The sequence below is a fragment of the Camarhynchus parvulus genome, chromosome 1 (assembly GCF_901933205.1).
Source record: "Camarhynchus parvulus chromosome 1, STF_HiC, whole genome shotgun sequence".
In the NCBI taxonomy this organism is placed as follows: domain Eukaryota; kingdom Metazoa; phylum Chordata; class Aves; order Passeriformes; family Thraupidae; genus Camarhynchus; species Camarhynchus parvulus.
In genome coordinates, this window is record NC_044571.1 from 50,718,677 (window position 1) to 50,743,250 (window position 24,574).

Consider the following 24,574-nt stretch of genomic DNA (forward strand, 5'->3'; position numbering starts at 1 on the left):
AAACTCTTATGAATCACACAATGGGCAAGGTTGGAAGGGACCACAGTGGTCATCTGGCGCAACCTCCAGAGCACGTTGTGCAGGACTGCATCCAGGTGGTTCTTGAGTAACTCCACAATAATTTCCTGACTATGATACAGAATCTATGAGAGGGCAGAGTGGTCTAAAGCACACTGACTGACTTGAAGCTCAGGCTTAAGCGTGCATAAATCTAGATGAGTGTATGAACTTTATCTGAAAACTTGACCAGTCATAACCTTCATCTCTTCCTCAGTAAAATGGAATAGACTTCTGGATTTGGCAGAAGTCTTAATCTTCATCTGTGTTATAAACATACACTTTCATTCACTAATCCCATCTAGTACAAAAGAGAAAGGAACCACTTCTTTGACTAGTAGCTATTAGAGTATAAGTGAAAACTTGGATACCTTCCCATGGCAAATTTAGGAACGCAGCCCATTGTAATTTTCCCAGCCTCAACTACTCAGTGAACTTCACCTGAATTTGCAAATATTTAAGGATAACACAAGTACACCTTTCAGGCATACTTTTCAGTATGTTTTTTGACTAGTTTGAATTGAAAGCAAAGAGACAAAGGGACTGATGTGCAAAGACATCTTATGCTGGAAACATTTGATTCCAACTATACTACAAAATTATGCAGTGCTCAAGAATGTGGTAATTCCTTGTTAGCAAACCACCAAAGTCATCCTGGTAGTGTTCTGTATTCTCTTGTTAACACTTCCCAAGCAGTCCTGAGGCATAGCTGAGAAGTCAGCATGGGCAAGCAAATCACTGCCAATATATTGTTCACATGTAGCTTAACCTATACTGAGAATTGTTTTATGGCAACAGGTTACTACAGGCCATTTGATCTTGATGCTTCAGAGCGCTCCCAGGCATGCTCAATTTAGTAGTAAGGACGTACAATGCCTATGTCTGAAGTAATGAAGGAGTTGTTTCTGGCAAGTGGCCGAAGAAGTATAGACCCCACACTGTCTGAAAAGGTCCATTTTGCACAAACTTTGAGAGACCGAAGTGCATGACATGAACTTAAAGGAGCTCTTCATTAAGGATGCCATATATCTGGGACTAAAGAGCAGGTAGTGGACTCCAGAAAGAAGATTACTCCCATTTGTAATAAATTGTCTTTCTTTAAGCAATCCTAGAGAGCAGAAAATTTATCTGTGTTTCTTTAATGGTGCTAAATAGAGGATGGTGTCAGAGTCTTTGCTTTTAAAAACTTTGGCAGCCAAAGGCATCACACACATTATCTGCCTGGCAGTTTTCCTTGAATCAAAACAGCAGGTAAACCATACACAGTCTTTTATGGCTTTTTAAATCTTTTTAATTCTAAAAGATAAAGAAACTCTATGAAGTCTCCAACACTATTATGAAGGATTAAGTCAGTTTATTAGTCAATGCCTTTTGGAACAAAAGTGGAGTATATGAGTCATCCCAATAGAGCCGCTTCTAAGCTCAGAAAGTGTCTTCCAAGCATATCTGAAACCCTGGCCTGATCATCAGATTCAGCATTCAAAGGAAATTCAACAGAGTCTTCATATACATAAATAATCTAAACTGAATCTAATAAGCTGAGGAAAATGAAGGATCGAAACGGAAACTCCGAAAAGTGCCCAAACTATTGACAAAAGAGGAATAGACTGAAGCTTTAGGAAATGGTGCTATAGAGCTCTCAACAGTTTTCTAAATCAGATGTGCAACAGAGTTATGGAGGCTTTTTGCACACTCCTCACCTTCCAGGGATGGTGACTCCACCACCTTCCTGGGCAGCCTATTCCAATGCTTGACTTCTGTGAAGAACTTGTCCAACCTGAACCTCCCTTGGCAAGCCTGAGGTCATTTCCTTTTACCCCATTGTTAGTTGTGTGGGAGAAGTGAGTCAGAGCCACTGCACACAAGCTCACAATGACCCATTGAAATGTCACTATTATTTCTTAAAGACAATAATATAAATTTATATTATTGTCTTTAAGAAATAATATAAATTTATTACTTCAAAATTACTATGATCAAGAGGCATGTTTTTCACGTATGCATCATTTTAGTCTATCGATCAAATTTTCAAATTGGCCAAACCAGAGCAAACTAAAAAAAAATGCAAGAGGAATAAGATCCTGTATTAGTGAAGATAAAATAGTTATGCTCTGAACCATTGTCCTTCGTAATATCCTGACAGAGATGTTTTTATTACTATTAAACACAATGATTTTTAGGGTATTAATAATGCATATGCTATTATATAAATGTAAACAGTGTAACTAATCTGTTTTTACAGCTGCTTAATTTTATACAATTATAATTAATCTTTCTAAAAGTCAATGAGAAGAGATTTTAAAATGGCCTAGAAAAATATGCTCATTCATATGCATCAACCACATTAACAGGTCCTAGTCCTCAATCTATTCCTGTATACTTAAGTCATTAAAATACCTCTTCATGTTAATCAAACTGGCTGCCTTCTCATACAAAACGTAATGCATGTAATCTTCATTTAGTTTATCTCGAACAAGTGAATTCATGAAGTACTCTTTTTTTACCTTTGCTTTAGTCGTCTTTTGGCTGTTGTAGGAACATTAGCACCATATCCATATGAGAAGAGAACCCTTTCAGCTTCAACTTCATCTTCCACTGCAAAAAAAATACAGAAAGGTGCTGTTGAAGAACAGTGCCAGAAATTTTAAACTCATAAGCAATTCTATTTACAACTCAAGATGCAAAAACATTTTTCTAGAAGCTAAATTTTCTGTTGGTACAACCTTCTGGGCTTGAGTGGAACAGTTTTTTCCACCATTAGCATTAGATTTAGTGCCACACTTTAATTACATACAACGCTTTTCATTTTTATGATTAATGTAAGACTTATGCAATACAAAAGTAAAGGAAAATAGTTCAGTTATCTTGAATATTCATGTTGGTATGGTCACAAAATACATACTACTTGTATAAGTTTACTTCAGCAGTAGAAAGTTAGGTTGCTTAAGTTTTTAACCTAAATAATTAATTTTCAGTGCATACATGAGAAGGTAGAGGAAGACAAAATTTGGAAGTGCTTAAGGTGACAGAACATGGGACCAGAAGGGACACATCTGATGTTGTAAAGGGAGCTGATGTCACAGTGAAGCTGCTCACTATGGTTTTTGAAAGGCTGTGGTGATCAGAAATTTCAGCACACTTGATCAAAACAAATGCCATCCATTTCCTCAGAGAAGGGCAAAAAAGAGATTCTTAAGTACATGCAAAATAGAAATATTAAAAATAATCTCTGCTTCCATAGGTGAATGATTTCTGAAAACACATTTCTAAAGGTTTTAAACAGATTATAATTGCTTTGAAAGGAAATCCCAATAGCAGCAAGATTAAAATATCTATGTTCATATTTCAAGTTCTGGAATTCAGGTTTCTGCTCTCCTTTAAGACAAAGTGGGCCAGGAAAAAAAAAAAGAAAATAAAAAGAGTAAGTGTATGTGTGAAATAGAAAGAGGCAGAGAGAGTGGGACTGAGAGGAGGGGTAAAGGGGGACAATGAGAAAAATGGGAGCGGCAGGGGTGTGAGAGAAGGAGGGAGAACAAGTAAACACCAGCCCAGGCACCACACAAAAGCTTTGATGAATCAAATAGTTGGGAACATGAGAAACAAATGTAGGAAATTATGTGAGTCCTATCTGACTCATCTTTCTTAATGCTCAAGTGCCTCAAAATCAGAAATACCTCAATTTCTCAACAGCTTGCAAAATGCTGTAACTTCTTTTCTCACTTGTCTAATACCTTGTAATGCTATTTTAAACAAGGATTCTTAAAACACATTTAGAAAGAGAAAAGCCTCTAGAAGAGCACCTGTGGTAAGTCACATATCTAGTACAATAAAAAAAATATAGAAATTTCAATAAGTATGACAGAAAAAGTTTACTAATGTGGCACTACAAAGACACCAGCACTTCAGAGCTATCTTAAATATGACAGGACTTCTTAGGTGCTGTTAACACCTCTGGTTCAGAAAAACATAAAGAATAATTTATCCTTACTTTGTTAATACCCTTCTTTTTGGTTACATATTCACTGTCAAATGTCTCAGAAAAATGTCAGTAAGATCCTGTCCTGTAAATTCAGATCTGTCTCTAGCATCCAGTAAATGTCCCATCAGCAAGACAAACACAAATGAAATTGGAAATGTTGTAGGTATCAAAATAATGTTCTGTATCAGTGTGTCCTTCTTTTCTCTTACAACATTCCAGGCTCTTCACCTGACTTTGTGGTGTAAATTTACATTTTATAAGCTAGGGGACATTTCTTAATGACAGTTTCTTATGCTACTCAGCAAGGACGTGCCATTGTGAGGCTATAGATGGGTTCAATCTTTTTCTTAGAAAGATACTAAGCAATGGAAACAAGAAAAATCAAACAACTAGTCTACAACAAAAATACCCTAGTGTGAAGATTGTACCCTGAAAAGGAAGACAATTGCCAAGGAAATTTACTACTGTTATTCATCTGGAAACCTCTGAGGCACTGTAAGAAGTGGCTATATAAATTGTTGATAGCTTCCTGAATAGGCTGTTTCATGTCATTTCAATATTAATAAAGTGAGGCACAATGATCAGGAAGTAACAGTAAAAATTCAGTGATCTCTTCCACATGCATATTTTCCAAAGGGGAAAAAAAGTGTGTATATACATATATATATATATACATATATATATATATATATGACAAAAGCCATCTTACATGTGTAAATAAATACACAGTTTATTAAAAAGTCTAGAGAACCCAACCCTCACTGACATCCCCAAATACTGTAAAACAGCAGAGGCTTCATGACTCAGGATGAAGAAAAAAGCATTATATGCTATTTAAATATAAAGAGATGACAATAGGAACGAAGATTAATCCTTATTATCACCAAAGTCTTTAGAAAACTCTAATGGCCTTCCACACAATACTTCAGTCTAAATTATATTCCAAGAAAGATGGACTGAAGTATTTCCATAAAACACTTGATTTGAAAAACAGTTATACTTCTTTTCAGCTATTTTTCTACCATTACCTATTGATGACATATAACTATCAGGGCATAATTTGAGACACAGGAGGATGTATATCTGTCTTCTCCTTCAAAGTGTTTATTAAAAAAATTACCTTTTTTCCTTCTGTTTTCCCTAATATACTAGACTTAACTAGTATTAATCTTCACTTTCTATATCAAATACACTGAAATAGGAAGTTCAGTATTAAAGAGAAAGTATATTGAAATAATATTAAGCTATGACTCCTTTTTTTCTCCAAGGAAATCAGAAAATAAAGTCACTATGTTTTAAAATAACAGTTCATTTGGAAACTTTCCTTTCTTTAGCATTCTGCAGCATAGAATGTAAATTGTAATTAAAATAGATATTTAAGAAGAAATTAAGAATGATCTGGTAAAAAACTTAACTGCTGTCCCAAGATGCGTAAGAAAATGTAAACCAATGTAAACAAAAACCAGTGTTCTGAACTCTACTTTCTCCTTGAAGAAAATCAAGGTAAGGTCCAAAAATTCTGTGTTAATACATAAATACTCCTTAAGCAAGTATATATATGTATATATATACACTTCAAAAAATGTGCTACTGACTAAAACAGAAGCGTGTATACAGCAAACATGCTTATGGTCAGACTGGAACCTTTGGGTACTCAGGCCATTCCAAGTACAGGCTGCAATGCATAAAATTAATAAAGCATGTGCAGTCTGGTCACTAACATCACTACATCTTGGTAATGCACACTTTACAAGACACTTCTGTTTATATATAAAGCTTATGCAATAATTTTCTATACTTTATAAATTGTGACTGTGTTTTAAGGCAGGAAGGAGGAGAAAAGGAGAAGATGACAGTTGAATTAGTCTGAAATTTTAGAATATCCTACTCTGTTTACACACTGGCTAAAAGATTTCAAGATTAGAGTCAGAGTTTCAAATTAGAAATTAATTGCTTTGTGGATTGATTTAGGCTGAGAACCAAATAGAGATTTTACACAAATTTTGCTGTGTTTGGGAACATTTTAATTTTTGCAAATGAGAGACAAAAATTTTCAAGAGTAATCAGGTAAGAATTTAATCCATGGTTTAGTACTTGGAACAGACTGAGCTGCCACCAGCAACAACTTAATGTCTAATTATTGTTAATTCAACAGAAGGAAGAGTTTTTTTCCTCCTTCCAATTAGTTAAAAAATTCACATTAATCACTGTAATGAAATATAAAACCTGTATTTGCCTGTCAACAAAGAGGGCTTCCTGACATTTAAAATGTACTAAAATAATGGACAAATCCTAAAGAGTGTATCTAATTATAATGGATAATTAGAATAAGGAAAAGAGAAATGACTGAATACTGAGATGATTTTCAATAAGCACAAACTTAAACATATGGATGTTTGATACATATTTACAGGTACACTTAGAAACCTGCCATTATTATTTTCTATCAAAATAATTACTGCCTTTTACTTGTCAGGCATAACTAAGAAGAATGACAGGCATTGTAATTTTTCCAAGTCATGAGAAACAAGATATTGTAATGCCAGAAACACCTACAGATAAAACAACTTGTGACAGAACTTACTTTCTGCTGTCTGCAGTATTATCTCATCAAGCTCTTTTTCAAGTTTTTCATAAGTATCTAGTCTCGCTTGAAACTCAGAATTCTGTGTTTGAAGCTCAATAATGCGGCTTTCACTAGAAGACTGAAGACTATAAAATTCCTTCGTAAGCACCTGTGAGAATGAATAATGGATTCAGCATTACAGTCACTTTTGAAAGAGGAAAAATATAATATATGTGAAATGTGTACTGGTATGATAGTAAATATTCGATATAAGTTTTGCACAGCAAAGATTAAAGTACTTTAAAAAGTAGTTATTCCTTTAATAATATTATCTTGCAAAGATTAAACTCTCAGATCTTAGGCCTATCTGCTGACACCTTATTAATTCTCAGAAGCTGTGTGAAAAAGCTACAAGAATTTTAAAGGAAACTTAGGAAAAGCCAGGTAAGAACTAAAAAATTCACACACAGTAGTCAAAATAGCAGAAATGCAATAATTTTTGTTGCTTTAATTGGATTCTGATTCAGTCATCAATTTATGAAGATTCCTTTGCAGTATACAAATACAAAAATTTGCCATTAAAGCTATACCAGTCTTATTACTTAATAAAAGGTAATATGCTATCAATATTCAAGACTTACGTAAATACTTAATCCACTAAGCTTAAACAAAAGACTCTCATATTCAAAATTAAAAGCTATGAAGGCCTGTATAATAATATAAGTTTGATAAAGCGCTTGATATTAGGAAAAAACATTGACCAAATAAATACACACCAAACTGGACTAAGAAAGTCCTTGGTATGTAAAGTAGCAATCTACATACTTTGCAGAAAAAATCCCACCAAAACAGGTGAAGTAATAACCAAGTGGTACTGCTGTGAAATTTCATACTAACTTCCAAGAAAAAATCACAAACATTCAGAATGACAAGTGAATAGAGATTTGCAGGTACAGAAATATATGCACAGTATGCAGAGCAGTAATACTAGAGTCACTGTCAAAAGCACAAAAGAATTCACAATGCTTATAGAAAAAAGCCACTTGAATATAAAAAAGTTCAGTCTAGTGTCACAGAAGAAATAAATTTCAATGTTAAAACTGGGCAACATAAAAACCATCTGCTTCCTAGTTAGCAAGAGAAACTACTCTATGCCCTAAACAAAAGCAAGAGTTAGTCCAGAAAGCTGTAGCTGAGCCACAAGATACCAGTGCCTACACTATTAATAAAGACTAATGTGCCATAATGGTAAGGAAAAAACCTTCGTACATTAATGCTATATATAAGAAAGAAAATTAAAAAAACCCAAGAATTCAGTCAAAAGGAACAAAAAATAAAAGCTTCAGACATCAAATATTTAAATTCTGCAAGAATATTTCTTAATGAAAGAGCACTTAAGTGCATATTTCTAAATGAAAGAATTTGAAAGTGTCTCTCTAAAGAGAAAAACAAGTGCCAAAAGCGTCAGGAGAATTGAATGCCAAATATTTGAGTTATTGTCAGATCAAAAAATTTCCACAAAGAAAATGAAAATATAACTCAAATTGAACTACATTCTCCAAGTTTAGACATGTCTGTGCAATTAAAAATCTATTTAGCAACCTCTAAGTTTAGCAAAACTGGCACTCCCAGTGCTTGTGACCACAACTAACCTCATCAGCCAGGATCTGAATGTCCCAATACAGACAAAAAAAGAAATTACAGTCTATCTGAAGCTCTCTAATTCTGTTTTCACTCTATAGTTCCTTTTCATAAACAACTTCGCCAGGTTTAGCACTAGAAATGTGGGGATCTGAAGACTGGCATCCTTCCTCCACAAAACAAAGGCTGCCATACATATCACTTTCTTCTATCCTGTCCAGTTTGTATCCTGACATTCGTTTGAAACATACACTACCAATCTCATTTAATCTCATAAATAGGACTCTGTGATACATTTTTGGGACTAACTTTGGACAGGTGAAGAAATGTGCTTTTAAAGTAAGTGTTCTCTGTGGAATACTCACATTTCCAAGATTAAAATAAGTGAACAGTATGTTTTACAGATGATAAATTCTAAGCTTGTAGAGATAAAGAGGCCCAAGTGGTTAAAGCCCACATAAAGAAGTCCATTGGCTGCAGGTGCCCAGGCTGTGTCCCTCACCAAAGGTGCTGCACCTCAAGAAAACCGTATTTTAACAAAGCACAAAATGCTGCATGGCAGTGAGGAGTGAGGGAAAAAAAAGTGAGAACACCATGTTGTTGACACTGAGGTGACAGAAGGAGGGGCTTCAGCTACCACAGCATGGAGCTCTGCAGCCCGTGGTGGAGCAGGCTGCCTGCCTGCAAACCATGAAAGACCACACCAAAGCAGATGGCCACATTGCAGCCCATAGAGGACCCCATGCTGGAGCAGGTGGACATCCCCAGAAGGTGCTGCAACCTGTGGAGAGCTCAGAGGAGGGAGAGTTTCTCCTGAAGGAAGCTGCACAACATAGAGGATCCACAGGAGCAGGATAAAAAAGTGTGAGGAGGAAACACCTCCTGAGAGGAGCTGTTGTGGACTGACTTGAACCCCTATTTCCCATCCCTCCCTGCACTGCACTGGAAGGGGGAGGTATAAGAGTCAGAAATGAGGGAGGGAAGTTAAAATAAAAGAGAACAGGGTGGGCAAAGATGTTTTCCTTCTTGTCTTTGTTCCTCACCATCCAACCTGTGTCAATGGGTAATAAGTGAAATTAGTTCTCCCCAGGTCAAGTCTGTTTTGCCCACGATGGTAATTGGCAAGTGATGTCCCTATCTTTATATCAACCCATGTTCTTTACAAGCTATTTACCCCACCCCCATCCTCTTCAGGAGGAGGAAGGAGTGACTGGGTGGGCGTCTAGCATCCCACCAAGGTAACCCATCATGCTAGGACTAGCAAGGTTAGGTCTTTTCAATGCTGCATACATCATGCTCACCTTGACTTTCTTAGCTCTGAAAAATTTATTCCAGAAATTGTATATCAATAAAAAATATTTTATTATTTTATTATGTAACAATACTATTACAGATCCTAGTTGCAAATAATGACACTGAATTCACCGTAGTCTTTTTGGTGAAACTGTCTTCTCTCCCTACAATCCTCACACAGTGACACAAGCAGATAGATAAACACCACATGAATGAGGTTCTGTCTTTAACATCTTTCCATGAGAGATTGTTTTGCTTTTTCCTCCCCTTGTGATCTTGTGTTCCATTAAACTGATCAAACATAGTAAGCTTTGTCATTTGACTCGGCTTCTGTGTCATTTGACCACAATTTGGTGGAGATACTAATTCAGCCATGCCATGTTGTTACTTTTTCTCCAAGCTTTTCCACTTTACATTCAAATTGAAAACAAGTATGTAATGCCCTGTAAAGTGTGTCTTTATACAACATACCTCCAACTTTCTCTGGTATTTCTCACATTCCATTTGGCACTGTGAAAGATTCTTAGCTGTTTCTTGTTGCATGAGTTGAACATGTTCAGTCTCAAAGGACTTTAACTTACTTTGGTGAAGAAGTTCAGCAACTTTGCTTTCTGTGCCAAGCTGCATTTGTCTGTACCTAAAAGAAAAATGAAAAAAAAGTTTGGACGATTCAAAAATAAGCAAAGTTGGAATATATCCTAGTTCTGTTCACCACAGATAAAAATTTCAAAAATTAATACAGTATTTTGTAGACCTTAATAAGTATTAGTATGTAACTACTGTAACCTGCATTTGACACAGCATTGGGAAAATTCAATATTATAATGACAATACAACACAGTAGGTGGAAAACTCTGTCAATAGCTTTTCTAAATATGTTGTTAATGGGGAATCAAATTACAATGACTTTACAGCATACCTTATTTTCCTTATTCTTAAGGAGTTAGATCAGTGTGAATCTCCTTCTTGGTACACAAATGTATGCACTGAAGTCTTTTCATTGGAGAGACATTAATGAAAATTTTGTCCTCCCATTTCACCATCATGTGTTACATGTGATAGGGAGAAGTGGCATTAGACATCAGTGATATCAGTGGTGCACCCGTTGAGATATATGGGTATCAGCTACACTGCTTTTTCCATACCCAAAGATATAAAGAAAAGTCAGAACACAATGGTATAATTATTTCCACAGTCACTCAGAATCACAGATCCTTCTCAAAAAGCAGAAATTAAGTATAATTTTTAGAAAATCACTACAAGGTATTTATAAGGACAAATAATATTCCACTTAGAAGCAGACTTCATCTATTTTTCTTCATTCATTCTACCTAACAGGCAATCTCAAAAATGAAGTGTAAAAAAGTTTGCTGATAGAATACCATAATATTAGATGAAAATTTAGGTGATGTGAAGAACAGGAGAAAATCTAGTGAATCTTCTCATTAAATAACATATGAAATTCGAAAGAGATATATGCAAAGTAAATCACAGCTTTTAAAAATGCTCCTTACCATATACATAAAATGATGAACACCTAGCTGACCATTTTCATTCATATGTGAGATCTTGGGATTTATTATACTTGATAAAACCATTAAAACTTTGGTTCAGTTTTAAATAGTGATAAAAACAAACATTTTGGAAATTGCTGTGGAAGAAATAAATAATACAGAACTCACTGCGTCACTTTGCAATTCCATGTTGTTGCCTGCATTACTGAATGCTGACAACCATTCCAGTACCTCACCTCACAAGGAACAGAAGTGTCAGAGCATCAGAGAAGGGTAGAAGGGCTACCCCTGACATGCAGCAACATCACACACTCACACAATTGCACTGTGTGGAATAAATCACCTAAGGAAGCTAGGACCCTACAGCTTGGAAAAGAGATGGTATAAGGAAAAGGAAGAAGTAAGAGACTTGTCAGATCATGAGAACCGAGAATGGAGATAGGAATCAATTGTATTTTCCAATAGATGAATGAGAAGTCATCTAATGATGCAGAATGAGAACAAATATAGATTGCTCTTCATGCATGAAAGCTGTGGAATTCCTTACCATAAGATGCTGTGGATGCTAAAAAATAACACTTATTTGAGAGAATACTGAAAAACTTGCAGCAGAGAAGTCCTTGGACAACCATTAAATGCAAGATGGTACTTCTCACACAGAAGCCACTTCAAAACAAATTGCAGGATTGCCGGGTAAACCTTTACTCTAATCCAGCAAGGCTGTCGTGTTAGCTGTCATCTGTCAAATAACAGTTGCAACACAATTCCATCCTATTTAGCACCTAATCTTTAGGTGGGATGGAGAGTGTTTAACAAAACCAAGGGGATTACTTCAAATACTTTCCCTGAGGATTTCAGATGTAGGAATGTTTCTAAGGCACAAAGAGGGAGCAATTTTCACTGGAATTAATTTGAACAGAACAAACAGGTGTCATTATGATGTCCCTGATAATCGCTCTGTAGACAGCCATCTATGTATAAATAGTCCAATGCCTGAATAAGATTGTTTCCTCACTGCAGGAGCAGAGCTTGGAAGTTCTGCATACTGAGCTCATCTAAAGTTTTTCTTTTAAAAACAATTTTTTTTTAATAGCATGATATTTGTTCTCAAACAGAGTTATGGCACTCAAGCTGCTAAATGCCAGTTACCTATTGACTACTTCAGTAATTTTTGCTTAGGGATGCTTTTCAAGTCCTGATACTTTCATCACTGTTTCCTGACGGTATGTTCCTGTTTTCATTTCACCACACAAAAAAATCTCAGCACTCCAGAATTCTTCACACTTTGCACACGAGTGGCTGCAGACATGACACTAAATCTGGCCCAGGATACACATTGTTTATAATCCTGGGAAGAATGCTTTGGTCCAAAACAGTTAAGTCTTAATGAAGATACATGTCATTCAGCCAACAATGCAATGAAACACACAAATTTAATTTAATTATTAGTTATATTTATTGACTTCCAACAACAAATTCATACCTTCCACATCAACACAAAACAAACAGCAATGCCTTCCTGTACACAGCCTCAGACCTTCAATGACCTGTACTGTGCCTGAGCTGGCACACTGGAAATATGCATGAACAGAGGCAATCCATACTTCTTTGTACCTACTTTCTATATTTGGTGGAGAAGTCTGTAGTTCTCTGATGATTCAATCAACTGGGTCCTTTCAGAGCATGCTTCTCTATCCAATTACGAGCAGTAACTTCAGAAAGAAGTTTTATCCTTTGTTTTGGAAATTTGAAGTAGCTTACATAAGCATGATCTATTTTGCACTGGCAGGGTTATGATGGGTCAGTTTTCCTTTAACCTTACTACACTGTTGATCTCACTAGTAACTCCTTCACCATAGCACCATTCAGAGTTTCTTTGTCATATTTGCTTTTACTCGGCCAGATAATATCTCTGCTTTCTTGGCTACTATTTCAGCTCAAGTGTGTGTGCATGTGTGTACAGAGCCATGTAACACAATGTGCTGAAATACATTCCTTTATCTGCCTAGATGGTCTCTGAGGGAAAACAAAAAACCAAAACCACCCTATGCTTTAATACTACTATTATGGAAAAAAACAGTGGAATGCAGGTCTGCAGGATTTTTCTCCATCAAGAAATTTTAGCACACTTTATATAATGAAAGAGTAGAGTTTTTAGTCTCACAGAAGAATGAGGGCTGGGAATCAAAGAGAAATAACAGATTGAGCCAATGAAAAAAAATCTCACATGTAAGAATCATCTAGAATGAGGTCTTCATTCCTTTACGTCTCTCTGCCATTAGGTTGACCAGTCAATGACGCCTCAAGTTTGCTAAAGTAGTGATATAATGGTTATCAAAAAAATTATGTCTAGAGTAAAGGAGAAGAGGGAATACTCAGAGAGGGACTTGAACTCTCTTTTGTAAGGTTTGCAAGATTTTTTAATCAGAGAAGCTTGTTTTTCAAGTAGCGGATAATGATATAATAACATGTCAAAATATGCATACCAGAGAGCCAACAGAAAGATTTAATGGTAAAATCATGTAGTCTGGATACTGAAGAAAATATGGCAACCAAGTTTTTTTGAATGGAGGAACTATAAACTGCCCACCTACAGAACCTGACACATACAGCAGTACTCCTTAAAAAGGTAATAGAACAATTGTACATTAGAAGACCATAAATTTGTAAAATTACCCTTTTAAGAAATGACAAATCCAATACTAAACTTGTAAAGAAAGAATGCCAAACAAGTAAATAAAAAATAATGCATCTTACAAAGAAAGTTCTACCAAAATGATACAAAATGAAAATCTAATTTTACAATTTTATAATTTTGTAAACCAGATTATACCAACCTAAAGCTTTGTGGGATATATTTTAGAATTATTTTCAAGTTTAAAAATGGAAAAAAACCCTGGAAGTTGTGAAATCAGCCTGAGTCCACAGTTGGGTCAGTTCCAGATCTAAGATCTTTAAGGCAATTAGAATATATTCTCATATTTGTACAAATGTCTGTGCTTTGGTTCAGTGCCAAATTTGCAAAGAAACCTAAAGACATTTCCCCCCTAACCCGTCCTCTTGCAAACCTCCTACTTCCAGCCCCAACATGTCCCCTAGTGCTCCTGAGCTTCTCCTTCTCTGTCCCAGCACCAGCCCAGACGTCTCTTGAATTCCAATTCTATTTTCATTCTTTATTCCCAGGACATCTGTTTTTCTTCTTTTCTATGTTCATAGTCTCTTCAGCCTCTATTCCTACCTTATAGCCCTACTCTCTGCATTCTGGATTTCTCCCTATTCCTCTACCACCCTTGTAGTTTGGCATCCTTCCTCAAATCCTACCCATCCATACCTCTTGCAATTTGAGGTTCAAATCCTAGTTTGACTTACTCACCTTCTGCAACTGAGTCTGCTTGTTCAGGCCTCCTCACTTCCAAAGTGCCCCAACCTAAATATAGAAGTACACAAATGAATTTTCCTTACTCTCCTTCGTGCAAACTGGAGTCACAGAAGGAATAACAGTGGTCTAGAAAGACCTCAATTAAATTCAGTCTGTCACAGACTGCACAAATCCTGTCCATACATGCAGCAAACTGCCAGACCCAAGCTCAAACATGGGTAGTCAAAGGATCTTGTTTCCACTGGCTCTCTTTTTGATCCTTGGTACTAAAAACTGGTTGCTTTATATCTGAACAATCAAAAATTTCCCATGATTTGTGTTCACATGCTACTCACTAAATAACTAAAAATGTAAGAACTCAGATCTTTAGTTTTCAAATGCTTTCATTGTTCAGCTTTTGCAGCACTCAGATTAAGTCTGATTAGTCATGTATCTGGCTGATTTCACAAAATGAAAGTCTGTTTCAATATTTACTGGAAAATGGGGAAGAAATCTGTCATTCATTTAAAAATACATATTTTATGAGTTTTTATACCAACTTTATAGGCATTTTCAGTTTCTTGTCGTATTTATTACTCCATTCATGTCTATCAAATACTTTAAACTATTTCTAAGCTGGTCTAAAATAACAATGCACTTTGTAACAACAAATTTAAATACTTCCAATAACAACAAAAGCTCTGAGCATAATGATTAAACACAAGATGAAACATGTAATTTACAAGCTGTTTAAGCAATGAAAAATTTGTTGAAATAATTTTCACTTAAAATTTGTTTTTCCCAAACAACATGCTAAGATTTTTTTTCAGCACAATATTGCTGGTTCAGGTTGTAATTAAAAAAATAAAAAAAATCCAGAAATATATAGCTTAGACACTAAAGGGTAAACTTGATTTAACATTCAAGTTCTTACCAGATGTTACATTTGCTTCGTATCAAGTAATTAAGCATACAGTACTTTTGCATGTGGTTCAGTAAAATCTGAGAGAGAAAGCTTAGAAGCTTTGTTTAAAGCTGCTTGCTTCAAAGCAGATTTTTGTGTTTTGCAGCATCCTAAGCATTTATTTTGTATTGGCCTCTATCCTCTTTCTGTCAAAAAAAACTTCCCCATTCTATTTTGCAGTTTATAGGAAGCGCTTCCAAACATCCACACTCAGCCAGATACACAGTTGGTTTCCACTCCTTGTAGCTTTGGGACACCTAAACCCAAAATCACTTGTGCAATAAATAGGAGTTCTTCAGAATGTAGGACCTATGTACCCTTTCTACCCTAACTAGACTAATGCCCAGTGTACACTACACTACAAGAATGAAAAACATGAAAGCCTTAAATGTATCTGCTGAATTGTGCTGACTGACAGGGACAGAAATCCATCTTTGTTTCTCTGTTTCCGGATGATGCAATTGTGCTTTCTTTTCTTTGACTCTCACTCTGTGAAATGTAAGATTCTCCCCTGCACCAAGACATAGCTTCAAGACTACTGGGCAGAGACTACTTCTGCCAAGTCTGTGCTTGGGAGTCATACTTCAGTCATGAGAATTTCCTAATAAAACTTCACTAGGGAGATTTCTCTTAATCCTGGAGCTCTGATGGGCATCAAATATAGCCTTTCACTTACTCTAAAAGTGCATTCTTTATTTTGGGCAACTGTAAAAAACAGAAAAGCAGCTCCTGTCATGCCTTTCTCACAAAAAATGAAGCAGGGTGCAATTGCTACTCTGCAATAGCACAGTGCTGCCTCTGCATACTTAGTTTGCTCACTTACCTAGACTGTTATTACTCAGTTTAAGTAATCAGCATATTTATTGACTCTTTTGTTATTTGTTTCAATGAAATAAATGCAAAAGATGTTCAAATAACCTAACTGAACTTTACCAGTATACAGACATTTATTAAGGATGTGACAGCATCCTTAACAAAAAGAAAGGGCCTGAAGACATGAGTGAGCATATAATAAAGGATGTGATATAATTTCACTGTTTTCTCCTCAAAACTTGTTTTTTAGATACATAAATAGGAGAACAGAGTCACCTCAGTAATTTTTAGGAATCTAATGGTAGTTGCTTTTCTCTTTGCCTATACAAATTAGTCAAGATGCATAACATTGTGTTCTCATTTACGTTTTTAGTGCTTAAAAATATAGAAGCATGAAACACATGGCTGGTCTGAGAATACCTACCAGATCGGGTATTTCAGGAGATGTAGGCACAGAGATACCTAATCTGGGAATCCAAAAATGGAAAATAACCACCTCACAAAATCCCTTGAATGAAGCTTCAAAATAGCCCAAAGAAAGATTAAAGATCCATCTTTTTCAAACAGGAAGGCTATGAAATGAGTTCTCTGAAGCCGAGTGAAGAGATACCAGAGGAAAGAGTTTCATACATGTTCCTAAGTTCAGGACAACAATCCAAAAGGGAAACATAGCCCAGCTAAAGGGGGCAGACATCATCACCTCAAGCCAAAGTAAGTCAGAAGAAGCGGAAGGGTTCTATTGTTTCTGGCACAACCTCAATACACTGCACAAAGTTATCTTTTTCATCTGTGTGCACTAGCACATAAAATGGCATTAGTTGTGGATCTTGGAAGTATGAGAAACATGCTGAACTGAGGTGGACCATACATCTGGATGAGCAGCAGAACAAGCATGATTAAATTTCCCATTGCCTAATCAACATCTTTGCTCAAACAAATAAATACTTCATTTAAAAAAAGCATCACTTTGATTGAAAAGGATTGAAAAGGATCCCTGCAATGCAATATGTTTTTGTCTATAGTACATATTTTAATCCAACAGAAAGAACCCAAAGTACATTTATTAAAATCTCCTTAAATCTTTAGTCATATTTTCTATGTATACTTTTCTCTATTTGATTTCTCATGGCATCCCAAACCATTAACTTTATTAAACCAGTATTTTCATTTTCATTTCTTGGTTTACTTCATTCCTTGCAAAAACAAAGCCATAATAACAAAGCTGAATTTTGTACTAAATCAACAGAAAGTCAAGGAATAGTACAGAGACTTATCCCCCAATAATGTATATTGATTAATGAGGAAATAATTACTTGAAATTGTAACTGTGAGAGTTTTTGATATGAGAAATATAAAACAGATCTGAATGAAGAAAAGGCCAGCAAGTTTCTTGATATTTAATATTAAGAAATGAAAGCACCAACTTTTAATATTTCTCTACACTAAGTTCCAAGTTTGTAGCATACATTTGGAATTGCCTGACTTGATAATTTTTTTCTACTATTCATAATAATTTTTTCAAGATACTGTACAATTTTGTTAATGATTCCACAATTTACTTCCTTAAACCAAATATTAGCTTTTCCAAAGATTCTACTACTTTACTATTATAGTACTTATGTTTCTGGAAAATAATTGTAATTAATTGCTATTGTAGCAGATAGAACAGACTTGAACAGATCTGATATTGGAAGCTACAGAAATTTTTCATTACATTATCATTACTGCACTACAAACATTACAAACATTGTTTTTCAGTGCTCAAGAAAATTAAAGAGATTGGAGTCAACAGTTACAGAAAGACTCTGAGTCTGTTGTCTGAATTGTTTTTTCCTCTTGGATAAAACATACAAAAATTTGTCTCTTTAAACTCTCCCCTCCCACTAGCCAGAGAGGTCATATTTAATCAAATATACAGTTAAATCAATATAAATGCTTTCTGGTATTTCTTGTGATTCCACATGGAGTGATTATTACTTGCTAGCCTAAATAGAATTCATTATATGTGGAGGTATATGCTCCTGTTCCTCTGATTAAATAGAAAATTCATTAAGATACTTTATATGTATATGTGTACTTTACAAAAGATAATTACGGTATGATTTTTAATTCCAATAATGCAAAGAGGGAAAAAGTCAATGTCAAATGATTGACAGAACAGCAGTTACATAAATGACAAGAGCAGCAACTAAATGTCCCTCTCCTTTTAAGAAATAAAATCTAAAGGGCACTGCAACTACCAACTATAAGAAGAAGAAAAATGTTTGGAATGCCATATACGTCTTTAAAACAGTCAGAAATAAACATACAAATATTTAAGTTCTTAATTCCGTAAATGTAACTTTAATGAAATCAATAATATAAAAACTAAAATTCTGTTTTACATGGTGATAAAAAAATGGATGATCAGCAAGGAAAAAAATAAGAAAAGGAAGCATTATCACTGCAGCTTCCTGGAAAAGGATAGGGAGAGAAATGAGAAGGTAGGGACAAATCTTTTGAGGTAGGGCTAACTGGGAGACCATCAGACAAAGCTGGTAACTGCTGTGCCACCAGAGAGATTGCTTACTCCCCCTCCATTTTCCCCACTGAGAGCTGAGCAGAATAGGTCAGAAGGTTAGGGTACAAACTGCCATAATTTAGCAAAGGATTGGTATGTCCTTTATATCACACATAACAGGTTTGATTTCCTGATAAGCAGAGTTCAAGGTACAGGCATACCTTGTTATCTTTCAAGGACATGTTCCTGAAAGTGCTACAGTTAGCAATGAGGGACAGCAAACTACCTTTTCCACTAATAATTAATGTAATGGATGGTCTTGGTGCTTGCAATCACTTATGAGAGGTCAGCATATTGCTGCGTAATATTTCATTTATTCTTCAGTGAAATTACTCCTTAAAAATAAGATCTCAATAATACAAATACAAACCAATTATTAAATAATTGAGGTTGGATGGGATTTCAGGGGGTATCTAGTCCAGCATCCTGTTCGGAACCAGGTCATCCATGAAATCAGACCAGGTTTTTCAAAGCTTTAGCTTCTCAGGTCTTGAAAGCTCAAGGATCGAGACTGCTCACAGTAATGCTGTTAGTGAAAAAGATTTTCTTTAGACCAAGTCAGAATCTTCTGTTTTATCTGACACTCTCTCATCCCTCTTCCATGCCCTGCTGTGAAGGGCCTGGCTCCATCTTCCCAGTGACCTGTCCAGAGGTACTGAGATACTGCTGTCAGGAGCCTCAGAGATCAGGCTGAACACACCCCCCAGCCCCTCTCCTGGGGCAAGTGCTCCAGCCCTGACCATTCTGGTGGCTCTCCTCTACATTCACCCCAGTTTATCACTATGTTGCTTGTATTGGATATCCTGAAACTGGACTTTTCTTGATGTCTTGACTATTGTCCTGATAATACAGCCCAGGATTTTGTAAGAGTATACTGTTGGCTAATACTGAGCTTGCTGTTTACAAAAAACATTTGCTCCCTTCAAAGACAAGAAGGATGAACCAACACAAGATAATCTGCACTTCCTTATTAGCAAATGAATGCTACATAGAAACTATTAATATATTAAAATTCACATACCAAAGACAGTTATAAATGTATTTTCAGCAGTTGTTTTACACTAAGTATGATAATAGAAAAATACATGGCTTTCCATCTGTTTTTCAGAACTTAAAGGAAGCTGCATTAAGCTGCCTGCAGGCCATCAGGCATGCTTCAGTGCAACTGGGCAGCTCAGGGAAGCTTTTGTTAGAAGAGCAAAGGATGGAAAGACATGGTAATGGCAACAGCAGAGATGGGCATCAAAGGATCCTAAAATGACTGACAGTCAAGCAGTGGGTAGGGGAGCACAACTGGATCTGCCTTCTTTCAAATCTAAGATACATAAAATGTCCTTTCCCAAGCAGTCACAGTAATTGGAACCACGTTACCATTAACAGGAAAACAAAGAAGACAGTGTGAAGACCTCTCTTCATAAGCATGACTTAGAAACAAAAAAGGTTTATCAACTGCATTTCAGCTCTAGAGACAAATATCAAATAATAAAGTGTTACTGGCTGGTTTATTACAAGCTCTAAAGTGTAGATATTTCTGTGTGTCATTATCCAGAAATGAAACATATATTGGTTCTGAAAATTATTTTCCTGAACTGTACAAGTCTTTCAAATCAAACAGAGTCTTTGTAGGAACACAGACAGTGGTATCAATAGCACAAGAGAATATGGAGGACACTTTGACAGCCCAAATCAAAAGGAATGAGCTATAGTCACCGTATCCATGCTTATAAGAGCTTGGAATGGTAAATGAATCCTGAACAGATACATCACCTAACTGCTTATGACACTTATGAAACAATCTCATTTCTCTTCATCGGCAAACATTAAAAAGGTCAAGTGAATCTAAGCTTTCTATAAAGCAGACTATCCCAATAAATTCTTCAGTTATCAAATTATCCTATATTACCTGCTGAGGCATGTGAGAAATGAAAATACTTAAAAAATGCAGTAACTATTGTGAAAAAGAATCAGTTAACTCCAAGCTGTCTCCATTCTTGAGCATATTTGCTTTCACAACATACTTTTTTGTATTTTATCTGTCATCTGACAAGTTTAACAAAATTTTTATAGAAAGACCCAACTTTGCCTTTACAACTTAAGTTATTACTTTGAGAAGAGCAGTACTGTCAAAAGCAGTTGAAAATAAAGAAAACAAAATCTAGGATTGAAAAGAAGACGAAGTCAGGATTCATGAACTATTGGGATACTACAGGCTTTGCAATACAAGTTTCATGCATACATTCTAAGAAAAGTCTTAGATGTGATAGAACCATCACTTTTCTCCTGAGGCACAGAAGCAAAAAGCACTGAAATGAATTTATTTTAGTGTATATCATTATCATCCATAATCAAATTTTCTGTTTCTCTGCTTCCTCTGATTATGCCCAGTTCTATTCCTTCTTCCTACATATCTTTGTCCTAATTTTTCTATTTTCCTCCCATTTGCTCTGTTCTCTCTCACCATTTCAGCAATTCCTTCTTTAGCTGAACTATCACAATCCCTGCAATAACCACACTTAAGAAGCACAATTTTCCTTTTTCTTGTAAAGAACTCGAAAACAAATATTTATTCTTTTGGGTCTTTTCCCCTAATGGGACTTGGGGACAAAGACACTCCTGATTTCCAAGTATTCCCTGTCGCAGCTGAGTAGGATATCAAAGTCAGCATCTTTTTATTGTGGAAGAAAGAGAAAACTACTACTCTGTGTGTCCACTGCTTTTAACATTTCATCCCTGTCATTATCCATTCTTTCTAGGAGCCCCAGAACGTGGCTAATCTAACATCCAACTAAGGAAGCAACTGCAGATGCAATTCTTGTACTCACTGAAGAGCAAATGGTAAGTTTCTTCTGACATCTCATATTGTTAACATTAATTCCTTCGATAAAGGAAGCCATTCACTGAACAGTATGTTAAAATATGGCTTTAACCCTTTGTATTCTTAGGGTTTACAAGACTGCCACTGAATGGGGATCTAAATACTATAGAAAAAGTTAATTTCCTTTTAAAATTGGAAGAATGAACTGTTGAACACAGTCTGGCCATGCTATTTACCAGTTCTGTATGAATATTTAGGTCATGACTGAAAAACAGTCTAGTTACCACTGCACTTCAGTTAACCTTATTTTGTGTGATCTGTAATACTTTTGCTTTGTTTATTACAAGAAAGTTTCAGTAGGTGAAGGTGTTTAATATTTTTCCGAAGTAATTTAAACTGTATTCCACTCTGAGCTCCATTCTTAGCATTCCATTCTTCTGCTGTTAAAGTCTGAACCAGGTTAGAACCAGACTTCAGGCTTAATCTGAAACCCCTTAATACGGTAATACCTCAATTTTAATTCAAAATGGAGTCATCTGTCAGAAAACAAGAAAATCTGCACATTGTCAGCTGTTCTTGGAGATGCAGTGTTTGTATGTACATGACACTAAAGCATGATTGTCTTAGCAATACTAATGGGATACACAGTCTAATACCTTGACTACTGTTATATAAGTGGGCTGGAGTTTGGCCCATATTTTCACTTCTTTCCAATCTCAGAATTCCTGGTAATCATAAACAGACATTCAAAGGCAAGCAATAAACAGTGTACACTGCAAATGTGTCTATAGAAACCATACTTTAAAGAACAGTTACAGGTAAATTGCTTCAGGACCTCCAGAGTGTTAGTTACTCCATATGTATTCCCCACAAAAACACCATGAGTATGGGTTAGGAATCTTCAATAAAAACTGCAGAATTACCATCCTGAAAGCAACATAAAGCATAAAGGTGTCAGGAGTTAAAGCTTGTGATTTGCAGTGCAAATCTCAGGGCTGAACTTGTGCTGGGAACCATCACAGTGACACAGGCTCTACTACATTATGATTACAAGTATTAGAGCTTTTTCATCCAGTGAAAAAGCTCTTGAGGCATTGAGGCTCCCTAGGATCACTCTGGCACATGCTAAAAAGTATTTAAAAGTTTGAAGTCTATTAATATCAAATGAAAGCACGTGCAGAACTTCCCTGCAGAAGGATACATGGAAAAAAATTCTTGCTGCCTGATAGAGTTAAAGGGCCAAACACTTCAAAGTGCAACATGTAATGAAGCAGTAGCCACATTACCTCAAAAAATGTCAGGGACCTAAGCATAAAATAAGCCAAAAACCTGATTGACTAAGACACATTGAAAAGCACTTCCTCATATCAGATATCCAATGACTATGCTGAATAGGAAAACTGATAATTCAGCAATACTCCTGAGAGGGAGAACACTACTAAGAAAATTATTAGCTATGTTTCCATTTGCTGAATCTCCATTGTTACAGGATGTTGGGGATTTACTGTACAGATGATTCTGGTTGGCAAAAGCAACATAGGAAAAACATTCTGCAGCTTTCCCAGCTAGAAAGTTATAAAACCTTCTCAAATTCATCTCTGATTTGCTAGAATTTGAAGAGAAAGAATTACATTTACTTCCTGTTGATGTATAATCTTGTGTTATCTCCAAGTTATTCGAAAATAGGTCTTAAATCATGACTTTTCACTTCAGTTATTTTTCAGCTGGGAACAAATCATCTTACTGATGGTAGATACTGATTTACTCAACACTCCTATCACATGATGAATTTGATCAGTTATTCCTAAGTGAGGAGATCTCATTTTGCCTATTTTTAGCAAATTATATGAAAACAGTGTCACCCCATCATTATTCATATAATGATTCTGAACTTTCAGGCAGAGGACAGAATACATTTTCTTCTTCTTAAGTTCCAGGGATATGGAAGTGTAAACTGTCCTCCAGAGTGAAGCTTAAGCCTTACATCAGCAGATTACTGGAATTAAGTCCTTAGATGAGGTAAAAGGTCTCTGTCATGGGAATGAAGTTTTTAGGAAGTTAAGATCAAAACCACTTTTACTCAAAATAGGACCTCCACCCAAGCTTCCTGTTTTTGTCAAGGAGTTCACAGACTCTTTCAGATGAGAGTCTTTCTGGAATTTTTAATACTAGCTTTTCTTGTCAATGTTTTGTTCCTTGCATGAAATGTTTCTCTTTAAAGCAGAGTAAAAAACATTAGTGTCAAATTTGAGAATTACCATGAGGGAGAAAGTGGAGGTGACACCTTGGAGAAGTGAAGATAAAGCAGAAATCACAGTATAGTTCTGGACCTTGCGCTCTATTCTCTGCTTCATGTTGAAAAAGACTAAGTATGATAATGTAGGACTGTGGATTGTAGGTGACATGCATGAATATTGATAAAGATAGGAAATTGTCATTAGACTTGAGTGTATGAATGTTCAGATGAGGAGACAAATACCTAAGGGATACTAAAAAGATGTTACTTCTAGATGAATAGTGCTAAGATTTGAAATGCAATTGGCCACAGCAGGTTTTCTAACAGATGTCTGGGCTTTCAACAATGAGGGGCATTTTCCAAGGCTGCACTCAATACGTAAGGTAAGGAGAACAGTAAATTAGTCTTCACTTAGCTTTGATCATGTCAATAAAGGTGTATGTGCAGACTAGTATAAAGCTAGATCAGATTAATGCAAATATATAAGAAACTGGATACATAGTCTTAGGTATAGCCAAAAGTAACCAGAGAGATTAGCTTGTTTGACCAACACAATGTAAATTACTTTTTTGAATTATTGTTTGAATTCAAATACATCAGTAAGAGTAAAGAGTATCTGCTTTGAGAGACAGTATTTTAGATACATGTCAAATTCTAACCAGTGTAATTATTCTGATGTGGCCTGTGGTTTCGACTGTTTAAACAATTTTCTTTGAACTTTCAAGGGATATTCTCCCTTTCAAAATAATAAAAAAGTATCAAGCTAATTCAATTCTGC

General features: G+C 35.7%; 1 protein-coding gene across 3 annotated transcripts in view; it reads right to left on the minus strand.

Moving 5' to 3' along the window:
• Positions 1-24,574, minus strand: part of PIBF1 (progesterone immunomodulatory binding factor 1) — a 107,538-nt gene that overhangs the window by 33,736 nt on the left and 49,228 nt on the right. For all 3 annotated transcript variants that reach the window (XM_030961303.1, XM_030961312.1, XM_030961295.1), the window contains exons 11-13: positions 10,008-10,173; positions 6,621-6,771; positions 2,562-2,652 (exon numbers count right to left, since the gene is read on the minus strand). In XM_030961303.1, the coding sequence (XP_030817163.1) occupies positions 2,562-2,652; positions 6,621-6,771; positions 10,008-10,173 (408 nt within the window). The remainder of the gene's footprint in view (positions 1-2,561; positions 2,653-6,620; positions 6,772-10,007; positions 10,174-24,574) is intronic.